General features: G+C 42.8%; 1 protein-coding gene across 1 annotated transcript in view; it reads right to left on the reverse strand.

The window, feature by feature from the left end:
• The window catches only part of LOC124607103 (solute carrier family 22 member 7-like), a 180,174-nt gene that overhangs the window by 122,437 nt on the left and 41,262 nt on the right, over positions 1 to 16,475 (reverse strand). The window contains exon 2 of the mRNA XM_047139300.1: positions 5,282 to 5,544. Coding sequence (XP_046995256.1) covers positions 5,282 to 5,544 — 263 coding nt within the window. The remainder of the gene's footprint in view (positions 1 to 5,281; positions 5,545 to 16,475) is intronic.

Consider the following 16,475-nt stretch of genomic DNA (forward strand, 5'->3'; position numbering starts at 1 on the left):
AAGAACATAGGTAAAGGAAGGTAACTGTGAAGAAACCATGGGCGTACATGAAATGCTTCAGCTGATCGACGAAAGAAGGAAACATAAAAATGTTTATGGAAATTCAGGAATAAAAACATACTTGTCACCTAGGAATGAAATAAATAGGACGTGGTGGGAAGGTAAAACGAAATGGCTACATGAGAAATGTGAAGAAATCGAAAACGAAATTATTGCCAGAAGCACTGACTCAGCATACAGGAAATATCTAAACAACCTGCGGTGAAATTAAAAGCAGGGGTAGTAACATTAAGAGTGCAACGGTAATTCAAAAAATGGTTCAAATGGCTCTGAGCACTATGGGACTTAACATCTATGGTCATCAGTCCCCTAGAACTTAGAACTACTTAATCCTAACGAACCTAAGGACAGCACACAACACCCAGCCATCACGAGGCAGAGAAAATCACTGACCCCGCCGGGAATCGAACCCGGGAACCCGGGCGTGGGAAGCGAGAACGCTACCGCACGACCACGAGATGCGGGCGCAACGGTAATTCCATTGCCAATTGCAAAGGTAAGAGCGGGAAGTTGGAAAGAGTAGAAGAAGGCCTCTCTGAGAGGAGGGGAAGATTTGTCTGATGTGACAGAAGAACAAACAGGAGTCGATTTAAAAACGATAGGGGATCCAGTATTATAATCAGAACTTAAAAGAGCTTTGGAGGACTTAAGAGCAAATAACGCAAAAGAGATATATAACATTCCCTCAGCATTTCTAGAATCATTTGGGGAAGTGGCGTAGAATGTATGAGTCTGGCGATATACCATCAGACTTTCGGAAAAATATCGTCCACACAACTCCGAAGACTACAAGAGCTGACAAGTGCGAAAATTATCGCACTATCAGCTTAACAGCTCATTCATCCAAGATGCTGACAAGAATAATATGCAGAATTATTGAAAAGAAGATTGAGGATGTCTTAGATGTTCAGTTTGGCTTTAAGAAAAGTAAAGGCACCAGAGAGAGAAGCCTGACGTGCGGTTGGTAATGGAAGCAAGACCGAAGAAAAATCAAGACACGTTCTTACGAACCGTCGACCGGGAAAAAGCTTTCGACAATGTAAAATGATGCAAGATATTAGAAATCATGTGAAACACAGGCGATAGCTATAGGGAAAGACGGGTAATATACAATATGTACTTGAGTCAACACGTAACTATAATACTGGATGTGCAAGAACGAATTGAACGGATTAAAGAGGTTGCAAAACTGTTCCACCTATACATCGAAAAAGGAATGACGGAAATAAAAGAAAAAGGTCAAGAGTGGAACTGAAATTCAAGGCGAAAGGATATCAATGATACGATTTGCTGATGATATTGCTATCCTCAGCAAAAGCGAAGAAGAATTACATGATCTAAATGGAATGAACAGTCTCGTGAGTACCCTACAGAATATGGATTGAAGCAAATCGAAGAAAGACGGAAGTACTGAGAAGTAGCAGAAATGAGAACAGGAATTATTCTGCTAGACGGCAAAATAACGAATGAATAACGGAGAAAGGAGGACATCAAAAGTAGACTAGCAAAGGCAAAAAGGGCATTCCTGGTAAAGAGAAACCTACTAGTATCAAAATAGGCTTTAATTTGAGAAAGAAATTTCTGAGAACGAACATTTGGAGCACAGCATTGTGTGGTTGTGAAACATGGACTGTGGGGAAACGGGAACACAGGAGAAAATTAACATCTGAGACGTGGTGATACCGACAAAAGTTGAAAATTAGATGGATTCGTAATGAAAGGAATGAGGAGATTCTGTGCAGAATCGGAGAGGAAAGGAATAAGTGGGAAACACTGACAAGAAGGGACTGTATGATAGGACATCTGTTAAGACATCAGGAAATAACTTCCATGGAACTAGAGGGAGCTGTAGAGGGTAAAAACTGTAGAGGAAGACAGAGACTGGAATACATCCAGCAAATAACTGAGGACGTAGGTTGATGCTGCTCTGAGAAGAAGAAGTTAACACAGCAGAGGAATTCGTGGCGGGCCGCACCATATCAGTCAGAAGACTGACGACTACAAAATATCTCATGAGAATAACTGTAGGAGTGTACAAATTTCTATTGTGTGGCAAACCTCTCTCGCATTTCTTCTTCTCTGGGGTTTCAGGCTACCGTTACTAGTAACCTGGACGTTGATAACCGTGTCCCGGACTCCAGAAAGTCGAAGTAGACGATGATATTTCCTGAGAGGACAGAGATTGGAATAGAACAAGTATTTTTATTCTTCTGCGGAAATAACCGCCGAACGTCAGGGGGTTCAACACAATTTATTTCAAATTAACTTCCCGATGAGCTAGAGATCTGAAACCTTCAACATAGCTGAGATGCGGATGATAATGCAATATCAATGCGCTTTCTTGTCTGGTTGCGTGGCGGCGGGAAGTTCGTGTACCACTGCTATTGCCCCCTTCCTGAAACAGTCGCGATTGTTTCGCGGTAGTGGCGATTGCTGGTACTCCTCAGTGTGACCTCTAATCTCTCTAATTTTTACCTTTGTGGTCTTTTCGCGATACGGTGCATACGTAGGAGGAAGCAATATGTTGGTTGACTCAAATGATGAGAAACTGATATAAAACTGAAATTTATCAAATGTCGCTGCTGTAATGTCAGCAAAATATTTGATATCGACTGAAAAATTTCACACGCGTTAGACTAAAACACAGAAAGTAATTATTTAAATAAAAAAGTTGTTAAAGCAACGTATTTAGAGCGGACTAAAGCGTATACATTAATTTCTCCTAGCCCCATACAGAATCGCAACATCGTACTGACAGTCCTAAAAATCCGTGGTCATGAATTTTGAATAGATGTGACACTACTTGCAAAATTGAAAACGATAAATGTGGGCACATGCAATAAACAACAGTAATGGGTGTAGAGCATAGCCACCGTTAAGAAAAATCACTGAACAATTGGTCTCATTTAAAGTGCAATAAAATTTTTTGTTACTTATATTATCGATTCATGTATAGTTCACCTATTACAGGTGCTTCATGTTTTTTCTTTTTATTTTTACAAGTATTGTCATACCCATTAAAAATTCACAGGAACAAATTTTCAGGACACACTGTAAGGGATTAGGAATCCGTACGTCTAGGAAAAATTATTTTACATTTTTTGGGCTGATTCATAAACGTGTTACACATATTACTAAAAGTAGTAAATACAGAACACTCCGAAGGCTTGGAGAAATATAATTAGTCACACTCACACTAAAAAATTAAGACCTTGCCGGTAGTTGAAGAAATTTAGCAGAAATCTAGCATTTTTTCAAATCTGTCACAAAACTTTATTCCCAAAAAATGGTTCAGATGGCTCTGAGCACTATGAAACTTAACTTCTGAGGTCATCAGTCCCCTAGAACTTAGAACTACCTAAACCTAACTAACCTAAGGACATCACACACATCCATGCCCGAGGCAGGATTCGAACCTGCGCCATAGCGGTCGCGCGGTTCCAGACTGTAGCGCCTAGAACCGCTCGGCCACTCAGCCCGGCTTTATTCCCATGTTGTCAATTTTCTCAGATGGAATATCTTGCACTGGAGTAAACTAAACTAACATGTTACGTTTATTTTTGTGTTTTACTTCATGACCCTACACTTACTACACTAAGTAAGCAGCACCAGAAACAAAGCTTCGAATTTTGCGTACACTGTTCAGCTTACATATTAGTTCATACGGTACCTGCAAAAGTACGTCTTCAACTTCAGGTTTAATGGTTCTGTGGCAATATTTCGTAGAATTACTATAGCAGCTTCGATAATTAATTTCTAATAGCGATCGATAACTTATACAAAGGTAGCATGAAACACCGATAACTTTTCAAACATCAACTGAAATGTAACGGACAGTTAATGTGCAAGTTTATGGCACGATTCCGCTAGTGTTTCTGCCAGTTCGCAATAACCTTAGTTTTAATCGCACTGATAAACTAAACAGAGATTCTACCTGATTAGTTATTTAAGTGCACTCCAGTCTGGCGCATTCGGTAGTAAACGTAACTGACAGTTATTAATAACTTAACAGTAACTGGTATAAAAACAACCGTAACCGCAGTAACTGGTACTTGGAAATAAGAGTTTGGTCCACCTTTACTCTTGAGCAAAAACATCGCATCCAGGGAGCTTGTCGCTCTGTGACACCAGCAACCATACACCTCTTCCGTCGTCCCTTTAGACCGCTCACTGAGTTGTGCCTTCAGGAAAATGGCCACTAGTTTGGACACCGCACTTGCATGAACATTCCGCCACCAGAACACCGGTCTGAACACAGCTATTCTTTACAGAATGCTACATGCACCCCTAGTACTTCGAATGCTTATGGCTCTCAAACTCTGATAGAAATTTGCTTTATATTTAATTCTACACAGTTGGTTTGAATATTCCATTTACTTATATTGTTGATTACAGAGATAAACGCCTAATCTGAAGTAGCCCATTTACTTATCGTTCGTTGCTGCAGAATATTTTATTGACATTGGCACGTAATCTGAGAATTAGCTGATGAAATTCTACCTTTTTCTGAAAAAAAAATCCCCTGAACGCAAAACCAGCTTTGCTATTTGGCCATCTTTATCAGTATGCTGATTGAGTGTTAATTTGTTGTCACCTGGACATCAAGGAAATTTAGCTCACAGTTTTGTCTGAAAATTGATAAGCACTTCATACTGTTTAACATCGTTTCGTTTTAAGAAGTTCTCTTAATCGATTGAAGCTGATCTCATATAATAACTGAACTTTCGCACTTGATTTAGGGCTATTTACCCCGACGTGAAGTATCCGATGAACGCAATGGAGCAGCATGTCACAGTGGAGATTCATTCTTTCTTACTTTAAATACTCAGCACTTCTATCGGTTTCACTAGCATTTTGTTGCACTTTCAGGAATTGTAGTCTAACTGCAAGGTGATTGGTACAGAGGCTAATAACGCTCACGTCAAACCACCGAAAGCCTAACGATCTCATTCCAGTGAGGATGACAGCGTACTACGTTGATTCGTTACCCCGTCTGAAATACGAGTAATATGCGTTACGAAACATAGAAGATATTAGGTTAGGAACATAAATGTTTCTCATTCATGTTTTGCTTGTTAATATATAAATAGAAAACAATTAATGATATAAACGAAATCTTACGTCACTGAAACTGTGAAAGTTATTTATTCAATAATTTCGTGGTGTCTTACGAGCAACCACTGGGTCCTCTATTCCATTTCTTGAAAAGTAATGTACTTGCCTTGGTATTGTAAGGTTTTTCCACGCTTCTACGCTGAAATTTGCTGCCTCTCTTCCTGGAACATGGCACCAATGATCAGGCACAGTGATAGCTATCAATTTACTGTATGAAGAAGTTGTGTTGAAAATCACTGACACGCAGTTAAAAATTATATTTAGGCGTTTTTGAAACTTCCCGTTACTTCCTATATCTTCCACAATGTCTTCAAATTTAATGCATTCGTCAGATCTTTGTGCGTTCTGTAATCTTGAGTTCACTTCATCCTGAAAAAAAAAAAAAAAATTCATAAAATATGTATTAATATGTACATACAAAAAAGAAATTCTTTAAAAACATAACTTAAGTGCTAACATAATTAAACGTTAAATTTCTGCACATCTAACTTTTTGTACAGGGCATCGTAAAACTATTCGTTCTAGTTAGTATTCGCAGGAAACTTAACTCAAACACGCAACACCTAACGCCCTCCGCGATAACGAGCGATGGCAAAACTACAGCATTATATTTTGTTTCTGCTCCGTTGAGGTACAGTTGACCATGAGTCATACAACTATAGATTCAACATACGAGAGATGATCAACAAATCTCGTGTACGTGATTCCCAGAGGAAACAGACGTACTGGAGTCAAAATGAAACGGCAAGTATTTCGCAGTAGACACGTTCCAAAACAGTAAACGACCACTCGCGTTTGTATGCTTACGTGATACATTTCTTTCCTCCCAACAAGAGTTCGATATGAGAAGTAACTTTTCGACTACAGAATATTATAATCTTCAATGAGCTCAACGTATTTGGTCCAGCGAGATTCCATAATTTTTATTCCCCAGAAAAACATGTGTTTGCAACTCTGCGTAAAACTAGTGCTTAGCACCGAAAACCTCTTGACCCATTTCTTCCCTCCAAGCTTGTAATCTTAGGTTGCTGGGATGGAAACAGGGCAGGTTCGATAACCAGTAGGGTCTATGGTTGGCGGAAAACTGCCTATATCGCGCACTTCGCCATTCTCACGATCGATGTGTGTGGAGCTACGTAACTCTTGCGTCGGAAACTAGATTGTGCGATAATCTTGGCCACGTCCGCTTCAGTTCACGGTGCATAGGGGTTCGGCTCGACTGATGGATTTAAGGAACCAAATTAGTGAATCATTTCTGTCTATATCTTAGGAGCATCGAACAAATAAACTTATTCTAAAAGAACGAGATGAGCAGCCAGACTGACCCTTAGCATGTTCATGTTCATGGGCCAGAAATACAGTTAGCGGGAGAGAACGATTATAACTACAGGGTGTTCCACAAAGGGGTTTGAACTCTTTGAACTTCAAAAACTATTTATTGCTGAGTCACATAGATAGTCACGTTATTAATGATGTTTTCCTGCTGATGTTCTACATTTCCTCCAGCGCCATCAATACAACTGGAACGATGCGAAATACATCGACACAAGTGTGATATGCTTGCAGTTGGTTGTTTCACGGGTAGTCACAATTGTCTCATGTCATTTCAGCATGCGAGACTGTGTCGTAGACGGTGATGTTCGGAGTTCCCGCACAGAAGACTAACGGCGCTTCTGGGTGGAAGCTCGATACTTCCTCGTCGGCTTATCCACCTCTCAACCAACTTTTCATCTAGCAATTGCCGCACGTCACGATGGTAAGATGACAAAGCACCGTCAGGCTGAAGAAAAAAGAAAATCTTCTCGGTACAGCTGGTCAACATCTGGTACAATTCTTTCCTGCAACATGGTAAGGTACTTCACATCTGTCACTGTTCCCTTAAAACAAAACTGGCTTTACAAGCCTTCTGACAGACATACCACACCCCCACCACCCCACTGGTAACACAGGAAGATTAACAGCTCGTACTTTCGTAACATGGGGATTATCTCTTGCCCAGCACATAGTTACGGCTATTGATGGTTTCATTCAATTTAACGTTACGTTATCAGAACAAACAATGAAAGCAGTCAAGTGTTCATTATAGCAAATTCATTCACAAAATGCAAGGCGCTTATCCGGATTGTCCTCATTCATCGCGTGAAGAAACTCGGGAATGTAATACATTGCTTGCTTTAAAATGCGCTGAACACTATTTGCTTACACTTGATACACGCACTGCTGGCCGTGTGGAATTCTTTGGGGATCTTGTGAAACCTCGTACCACTGCGTCCTCCCCTCTTTCGTCCGCTACTGACTTCTTCCTGTCACACCGTCCCTTCTTTAGATCACACACACTTCTTTCCCTCTCAAATTTGTCGCATAATTTCCTTATCCTTACACGATGGCGGAGTATCGAACTCTGCCCATGATCGCCTCTTTTCTTCCCTCACGTTTTCACATTTCCAATAACCTTTAAAATCCACTTTCATTGCTCCAAGGACAAGTGACTGATAATTTTTTTTTTAACCTGAAAATGAACAGAAGAAAAAACAAATGAACAGTTATATATATCAGTCATGAGAGGACCATAGAACCAGAACTGGATGCAGTTATTACCAATGCACCCGTGGTGATTAATAATCTAATCATTCTTGGTCCCGGGATCGAAACCCACTACCGTTCAAATTTTATTAATAGCATTGCCGGCCGAAGATTTCCGGCATAAGAAGTCACCCTCATTCTACCAACTGCCTTTTCAAAGAGGACGAAGGAGCGGACAGAGATACAGGGCACTCTCTTGTCCTTGGGATGAGGAACTTTCCCTAAAGGCAGAAGAATAAGCAATGATCAATGGCATGAAGATGCAGAAGGCAAGGGAAAACACTGCATTAAAAACACACGACGTGTATCCACAGGACATGTGTCCTGTAACTGAAAAACTGTCATGATGATCTCTCCATTGACAACTGAAAAACTGTCATGATGATCTCTCCATTGACAAAAGTTTGCGGATCTCTGGGAGGGAATGACCATGTGAAAAAGATTGAAAAATCAACAAAAGGATAATGTTCTACGAGTTGGGGTATGAAGTGTCAGGAGCTTTAACATGGTAGGGAAAATAGAAAATCTCTAAAGGAAAATTCAAAGGCTTAATCTAGATACAGTAAGGGTCAGCAGAGGGCAGAGAGTATGTTACTGTGAACAATTCAGTGATAGGGGTGTTCTTATCACAATCGACAGCAAAACACAAATCAACACCAACAACGATAGTTGAGGTATACATGCCGACGTCGCACGCCGAAGGTGAAAAGATAGAGAAATTATATGAGGTTATTGAAAGGGTAATACAGTACGTAAAGGGAAATGAAAATCTAATGTTCCAGGGGGATTGGAAGAAGTGGAGGAAAAAGGTTGCAGGAGAATATGGGCTTGGGACAATGAAAGAGAGAGGAGAGGGACTAATTAAGTTCTGTAATTAATCTCAGCTAGCAATAGCGAGTACTCTGTTCAAGAACAACAAGAAGAAGTGATATACTTGGAAAAAGTCAGGTGATACAGTGATTTCAGTTAGATTACATCATCGTCAGACAAATTCCGAAATCAGATACTGGATTATAAGATATACCCAGGAGCAGATATAGACTGAGATCACAATGCAGTAGTGATTAAGAGTAGGATGAAGTTTAAGAGATTAGTCAGGAAAAATATATACGCAAAGAAGTGGGATACGGAAGTACTAAGGAATGACGAGATGCGCTTGAAGTTCTCTAAGGCTATAGATACAGCAACAAGGGATAGTCCAGTATGCAGTACAGTTTTAGAGGAATGGACGTCTCTGAAAAGGGCGATCACAGAAGTTGGAAAGAAAAAGGTAGGTACAAAGAAGGTAACTGCGAAGAAAGCATGGATAACAGAAGAAATACTTCAGTTAACTGATGAAACAGGGAAGTACAGAAATGTTCAGGGAAATTCGGGAACAGAGAAATACAAGTCGCTCAGGAATGAAATAAACAGGAAGGGCAGGGAAGCTAAGACGAAATGTCTGCATGAAAAATGTGAAGAATTCGAAAAAGAAATAATTGTCGGAAGGACTGCCTCAGCATATAGCAAAGTCAAAACAACCTTCAATGATACTAAAAGCAGGGGTAGTAACATTAAGAGTGCAACGGGAATTCCACTCTCAAATGCGGAGGAGAGAGCAGATAGGTGAAAGAGTACATTGAAGGCCTCTACAAGAGGGAGATTTGTCTGTTGTGACAGGAGACGATTTAGAAGAGACAGGGCATCCAGTATTAGAATAAGAAGTCAAAGGAGCTTTGGAGGAGCGACTTACCACCTGACTTTCGTAAAAATATCATCCACACAATTCCGAAGACTGCAAGAGCTGACAAGTGCGAGAATTATCGCACGATCAGCTTAACAAACAGCTCATGCTTCCAAGTTTATGACGAGAGAATAATATACAGAAGAATGGAAAAGAAGATTGAGGATGCTTTAAATGACGATCCGTTTGGCTTCAGGGAAGATAAAGGCACCAGAGAGGCGGATATGACTTGCGGTTGATAATGGAAGCAAGACTAAAGAGAAATCAAGACACGTTCATAGGATTATCGACTTGGAAAAAGCGTTCGGCAATGTCAGATGGTGTGAGATGTTCGAAATCCTGAGAAAAAGAGGGGAAGTCTATAGGGAGAGACGTACAAGAGCCAAGAGAGAATTATGAGATTGGACGACCAAGAACGAAGTGCTCTGATTAAAATGGGTGAGAGACAGGCATATAGTCTTTCGCCTTTACGTTTCAATCTGTACATCGAAGAAGCAATGATGGAAATAAAAGATTCAGGAATGCAATTAAAATTCAAGGTGAAAGGATATCAATGATACGCTTCGCTGATGACATTGCTATCCTGAGTGAAAATGATGAATTATGTGATCTCCTAAATGGAATGAACAGTCCATTGAGTACGGAATATGGATTGAGAGTAAATCGAAGAAAGACGAAAGTAATGAGAAGAGCAGAAATGAGAATAGTGAGAAACTTAACATCAGAATTGATGGTCACGATGTAGACTGAGTTAGGGATTTCTATTACCTAGGCAGCAAAGTAACAATGGAGCAAAAGTAGACTAGCACCAGCAAAAAGGGCATTCCTGACCAGGAAAAGCCTGCTAGTATGTAACACAGGCCTTAATTTGAGGAAGACATTTCTGAGAATGTACGTTTGGAGCACAGCATAGTATAGTAGTGAAACACAGACCTTAGGAAAACCGGAACAGAAGAAAATCGAAGCATTTGAGATGTGGTGCTATAGAGGAATGTTGAAAATTAGGTCGACTGATAAGGTAAGGGGTGAGGAGGTTCTGCACAGAATTGGAGAGGAAAGGAATATGTGGAAAACACTGACAAGAAGAAGGGACAGGATGATAGGACATCTGTTAAGACATCAGGGAATGACTTCCACGGTACTAGAGGCAGCTGTGGAGGCAAAAACTGTAGAGGAAGACAGAGACTGGAATACATCCAGCAAATAATTGAGGACTTAGATTTCAACTGCTACTCTGAGATGAAGAGGTTGGCGCATCAGAGGAATTCGTGGTTGGCCGCAGCATACGAAAGGTCAACGAATGCGAGATAAGTAACAAAAAGAAGAAAGGGAAACAGAAAGAAAAGCAGGCAAGATGCCCCATCTAGGGAGCAGCCCGAAACTCACGAAAGCAGATTGCAATGAAGAGACATACATATTCCAGCCCCCGCCACTTGCCAGAGGTACCCCGCTCAGATATGGCCCAGGAAAGACAGCAAGAGAAGCATAGAGAGACAAAACATGAACAAGTGTAACAGACTATGTGAGAGGATGGAGGAAGAGTAAAAGAGCAGTTAGGGTGAAGACCGGGCTGGATCGTCAAGCCCAGACAGCCACAGGCAGAGGTGACAACATTGTTTTTTGCCAGCCTCTCTATGGGCCGATAACATTAAGTGACTCTCCCTTAAAGTGAGTGGTAAAATTCCTCTTCACGAATAAAACGTAAAATTAAGTCAGCCACTGAGGCATCGTCTCCTAACACCACAGGTAGCGAGTCAGGGAGATTAAGAGTAAGCAGCAGGGCGGGAAGGTTGGGACAGTCCAGCAACATGAGGACCAACATCAGACGGAAGCTACAACGACAGTGGTGTGGGTCTTCACGATTGAGGAGATGACCTCCAGTCAGCGAAGTATGGCCCATGCACAGCCGGCAAAGGAGAGCAGAGTCCTTAAGAGAGTCCTGCATGGAGGGCCTCCACAGATTCATAGTCTCATTTATCACTCACAGCTAGTTTGGCGAAGGCAGAGGGAGCCATTCCATATTACAGATTCCTAAAACATGACACCATAATACCGATTGGAGGTCTGTTTCCAGAATACCGATCTCAAGAGTCGGTTTACTGGTAGCAGGCTATCAGCAAGCTCATTTCCCAGGACGCTCATTCCCTGAAAAGATCTTCGGTCCAGACAAAGGTCACTGAACATCCATATTGTTCAAGTTCATACAGTGAATCCTGGGTAGCAACGATCAAGAGATGGCGAGTGTAACACTGGTCAAGAGCTTGCGAACTGCTCAAAGAGTCGCTGCAGATGACAAAAGGACCTACTGGTGCAGGAATGGATATGCTAAAGAGCATGAAAAATAGTTACCATCTCCATGTGAAAACACTACAGCTATCCGGCAAGGAGCACCGTTCAATATATCCCATGAAAATAAGCAAAGGCCACGTGACCAGCACCCATGTAGCCATCAGTATAGACTACTTCTGAGCCCCAGAGTGTGTCAAGGATGTAGAAAAATTGGTGACCGAGGGCCTCAGGAGAAACCAACTCTTTCAGATCTTGTGATAGGTCAAGATGAAGCTGTGACCAAGGGATGTACAATGGAGGTGCACATGAGTGAGCCTGGAGCACAGGTGGACGATGAAACAACTTTAGTTCAGAGGAGAGACCAGATACAGATTGCGATCAGAATCCCTGTTCTGGGTAGCCATTGTGGGAGGTGGATTTCCATGTTTGGATAGCAGAAACAGTCGTTCAGATGCTTAGAGGATAATTGATAAGCTGTTGTTGGCGCCTGGTCCACAATGGAGGGACCCCAGCCTTCATGAATAAGTTGTTCACGGGGCTAATTCAAAAGGCTCCTGTCGGAAGTGGAGCCCCACAGTGGTGTATTGGATCCAGTATCCGCTATTCTGAGGGCGATGCTGAACTGTATGACAGACTTCCATAAACAAGAAGAGATTGTATCAGGGCTTTATAAAGCTGCAGAAGGGTAGTACGATCTTTACCCCAGCTACTGTTACTCAGGCAACAAAGTTTAATAAGGTGCAGGCAACACTTTCGATAGTTGGTCATCGAAGTAAAGTTCTGTTTGCAGGTGAACGATACAAATTCGACAGAAGTGCATGATGCCAGTTTTGGCAGCTGAGAACAGGAAGCAATGGGTAAGGGTCCATGCCTTCACCTTTCATATGGCGCCATGCAGTCGACGTTCATTCAGCGACACCCACACTAGAGGAGGAGCAGCAGCAGAGGCAAAAGTCGTCAGCATACAAGGGAGGTAATACTGAGGACCTCACAACTGTTGCTACACCATTCATGGCTACTAGAGAGAGGGACATAGTACAGAGCCCTGCAGGACCCCATTCTCTTAGCTAAAGGGGGGTGCTGTAGGAAGTACCAATTCTAACTTGGAAAATATGGTGTGACAGGAAGATCTGGATAAAAGTTGGGACTAAACCATCGAGACCCCACTTGTGGAAAGTAGCAAGGATGTTTTATCGCCATGTATTGCCATAATTCTTTTGCAGGTCGAAGGAGATGGCTTCAAGTGTTGACATAGAGCAAAAGCTGTTTAGTGGCAGACTCCTGTTAAAGCAAATCATCAGTAGCGGAACAGTGTGACGAAAACGACGCTCGGATGGAGCCAGAAGACCCTGAGACTCAAAGAGCCAACATAGTCACTGGTTCACCATGCATTCAGGCAACTTACAGAGAATGTTTGTGAGTATAATTGGGAGGTAATTGTCCATCTCTAGAGTTTCAGTACTGGGACGATGACGCTTTCTCGCCATTGTGATGGGAACTCGCCCTCACTCCAGATGTGGTTAAAGATGACAAGGATATGGCGTTGACAATCCACTGGTAGATGTTTGATCAGTTGGTTGTGGATGCAGGCCAGCCCTGGAGCTGTATCAGGGCAGTGGGCTAGGACACCGACAGATTCCAACTAGCTGACTGGAACATTATACAGGTAAAGCTTTCGCTCCACCCATTGTTAGGAGATGAAAGGCAGGTTGATAATTCTCAGACACAGAGGCTCGAGCATAACACAGAGCAAACTGTTCGGCGACAGGGTCTAGGACAGTGCAGACAGCGCCAGTCAAGGTAATACCAGGTACACATGCAGATGTATGGCATCTGTAGAGTCACCTCATCTTTACACAAACCTGCGAAGAGGAAGTACGTGGCTCAATGTTGAAAAGTAATGTTCCCAGCATTCTTGTTTCTGCCGTTTTATTAGGTGGTGGACATAGGTACAGAGCTGTTTAAAGGCAGTGAGATGCTCCATTGATGGATACCGCTTATGGCGCTGGAGAACCCGCCTACGATCTATAATGACCTCTGCGATGTCTAATGACCAGCAATGTATTATCTTCTGTCAGGGCAGGCCAGAGGAACAGGGTACTGCCAAATCAGCTGCCGAAATAATCACTGTAGTTGTATTCCAAACTGCCTCATCGATATTTACATGCAGCAGGGAGCCAAGGGCGACAGCAAAGGCGAAAGAAAGTAAGTCAACACTGCTAAGAGCCCATCTGGGTAGGCGTCCATGGAAGTGATGGTCAGGAAGGAACAGGAGGATTGGAAAGTGGCCACTACCACACAGGTCATCGTGAACTCTCCAGAAAATGGATGATAGAAGGCAAGTGCTGCAGATCTAAATGTCGATGGCCGAGAAAGTTCCATCCATCACACTGAAGTATGTGAGGGTATCAGTATTCAAAAGGCAAAGGTCAAGCGTTGCAAGCATGTTTTTGAGGTCTTCACTGCGGCCAGTGATCGGGTTCCACACCACAAAGGATTGTCGGCGTTGAAATCACCAAAGATTAGGAAAGGCTGAGGGAGCTGAGAAACCAATGCAAACAATATGTTCTGAAACATAGGGAGCAAACATTGCAGATGGTAATATCCTAAAATGCCCTTACCCAAACAGCCACAACCTCTAAAGGTGTATTAAGAGCACAAGTTTCGCTATATAGTGTGTCCAGAACATATGTGCAAATTCCACCAAACACCTTGTCATAGCACGATTCTTCTCATGTCCCTGGTATCCACGAAGGGCTGGGGTCTGTGTTGCTGGTTCCCAAGTCTCCCGTATGGGAATGTAAGAACAGGGGAGGTGCTTTAAAAGATGACGTAGTGCTGGAAAAGCGCTGCAGTTCCACTGGAGGATAATGTTTTCAGTATGTGGTGAGGCAGGATATGTCTGGGGTCATCTGTTCCCACTGGTTCAGGGGCTATGGCATCAATATACATAGATTCTGGGTTCTGTCGTGTGGTTTAAACCAAGGCCTCAGGGGCGTCTAGAATCTTCTCCTTGGCGGAAGGAGTGGAACAGGCGGGATCTGGTGGTGTGGGGTCCATTGGCATGTTCTTCTTGGAGGACTTTTTCTTTTATTTCCTCTCTTTAGAGGATTTCGATGACTGCAATGGCTTCCCTGAATGAGTTTCAGGTAAAGATGATCGTGAATCCTCGCAACCAGCAGCCTATGGCTCCTTCAGCCACTGGCTGGCGTCCAGTTGTAGACCAGTGGAAACCTTGGAAGAAAATATCCCGAGGAACACATTCCTGGTGAGAGAAGCCAGAGCAAGGTGATTTGTCTCCAACTGGAAGGTGAGGACCTACGTCCCTGGTGGGTGGGAAATCATTGATCCCATAGTAGGTGTGAAGAAAGCAGCAAGATGGCAACCCCCAACCATGAGGGTGGCAAGCATGGCTGAGCAGCTCTGAGGGCCCACTGTAGAAGGTGTAAAGGGCTGGAGTACCATTGCCCATGGGAAGAGCCACTGCTCGGAGTGGGGAATGAGTGGCTCTGTTGTGGATTATCCACAAATGAAGCAGATGAAGTTATCTTTCACTGGTGGCCACATGGCCCCAGAAGTCTCTATGAAAGGAAAGTTCTCTTTCAATGCAGAGAGATCAGGCCCTCCCTTCTCTGTCCACATTATAGGAGGATACTATGGCTAAGTGCAAGAAGAAAAATACTCCCTGCAATACTTTGTTTGCCCAAGGATGGATGGGCATTCCTTCTTGGCCACAAAGCCCTTATTCTTCGTGGAGAACTTAAGAGACAAGTTTGGGGAAGTGGCAGCCACCTCTACAGGGTGTTACAAAAAGGTACGGCCAAACTTTCAGGAAACATTCCTCACACACAAAGAAAGAAAATATGTTATGTGGACATGTGTCTGGAAACGCTTACTTTCCATGTTAGAGCTCATTTTATTACTTTCTTCGAATCACATTAATCATGGAATGGAAACACACAGCAACAGAACGTACCAGCGTGACTTCAAATACTTTGTTACAGGAAATGTTCAAAATGTCCTCCGTTAGCAAGGATACATGCATCCACCCTCCGTCGCATGGAATCCCTGATGCGCTGATGCAGCCCTGGAGAATGGCGTATTGTATCACAGCCGTCCCCAATACGAGCACGAAGGGTCTCTACATTTGGTACCGGGTTTGCGTAGTCAAGAGCTTTCAAATGCCCCTATCAATGAAAGTCAAGAGGGTTGAGGTCAGGAGAGCGTGGAGGCCATGGAATTGGTCCGCCTCTACCAATCCATCGGTCACCGAAGCTGTTGTTGAGAAGCGTACGAACACTTCGACTGAAATGTGCAGGAGCTCCATCCTGCATGAACCACATGTTGTGTCGTACTTGTAAAGGCACATGTTCTAGCAGCACAGGTAGAGTATCCCGTATGAAATCATGATAACGTGCTCCATTGAGCGTAGGTGGAAGAACATGGGGCCCAATCGAGACATCACCAACAATGCCTGCCCAAACGTTCACAGAAAATCTGTGTTGATGACGTGATTGCACAATTGCGTGTGGATTCTCGTCAGCCCACACATGTTGACTGTGAAAATTTACAATTTGATCACGTTGGAATGAAGCCTCATCCGTAAAGAGAACATTTGCACTAAAATGAGGATTGACACATTGTTGGATGAACCATTCGCAGAAGTGTACCCGTGGAGGCCAATCAGCTGCTGGTAGTGCCTGCA

Source organism: Schistocerca americana, chromosome 3 (assembly GCF_021461395.2).
Source record: "Schistocerca americana isolate TAMUIC-IGC-003095 chromosome 3, iqSchAmer2.1, whole genome shotgun sequence".
NCBI classification, from domain to species: Eukaryota; Metazoa; Arthropoda; class Insecta; order Orthoptera; family Acrididae; genus Schistocerca; species Schistocerca americana.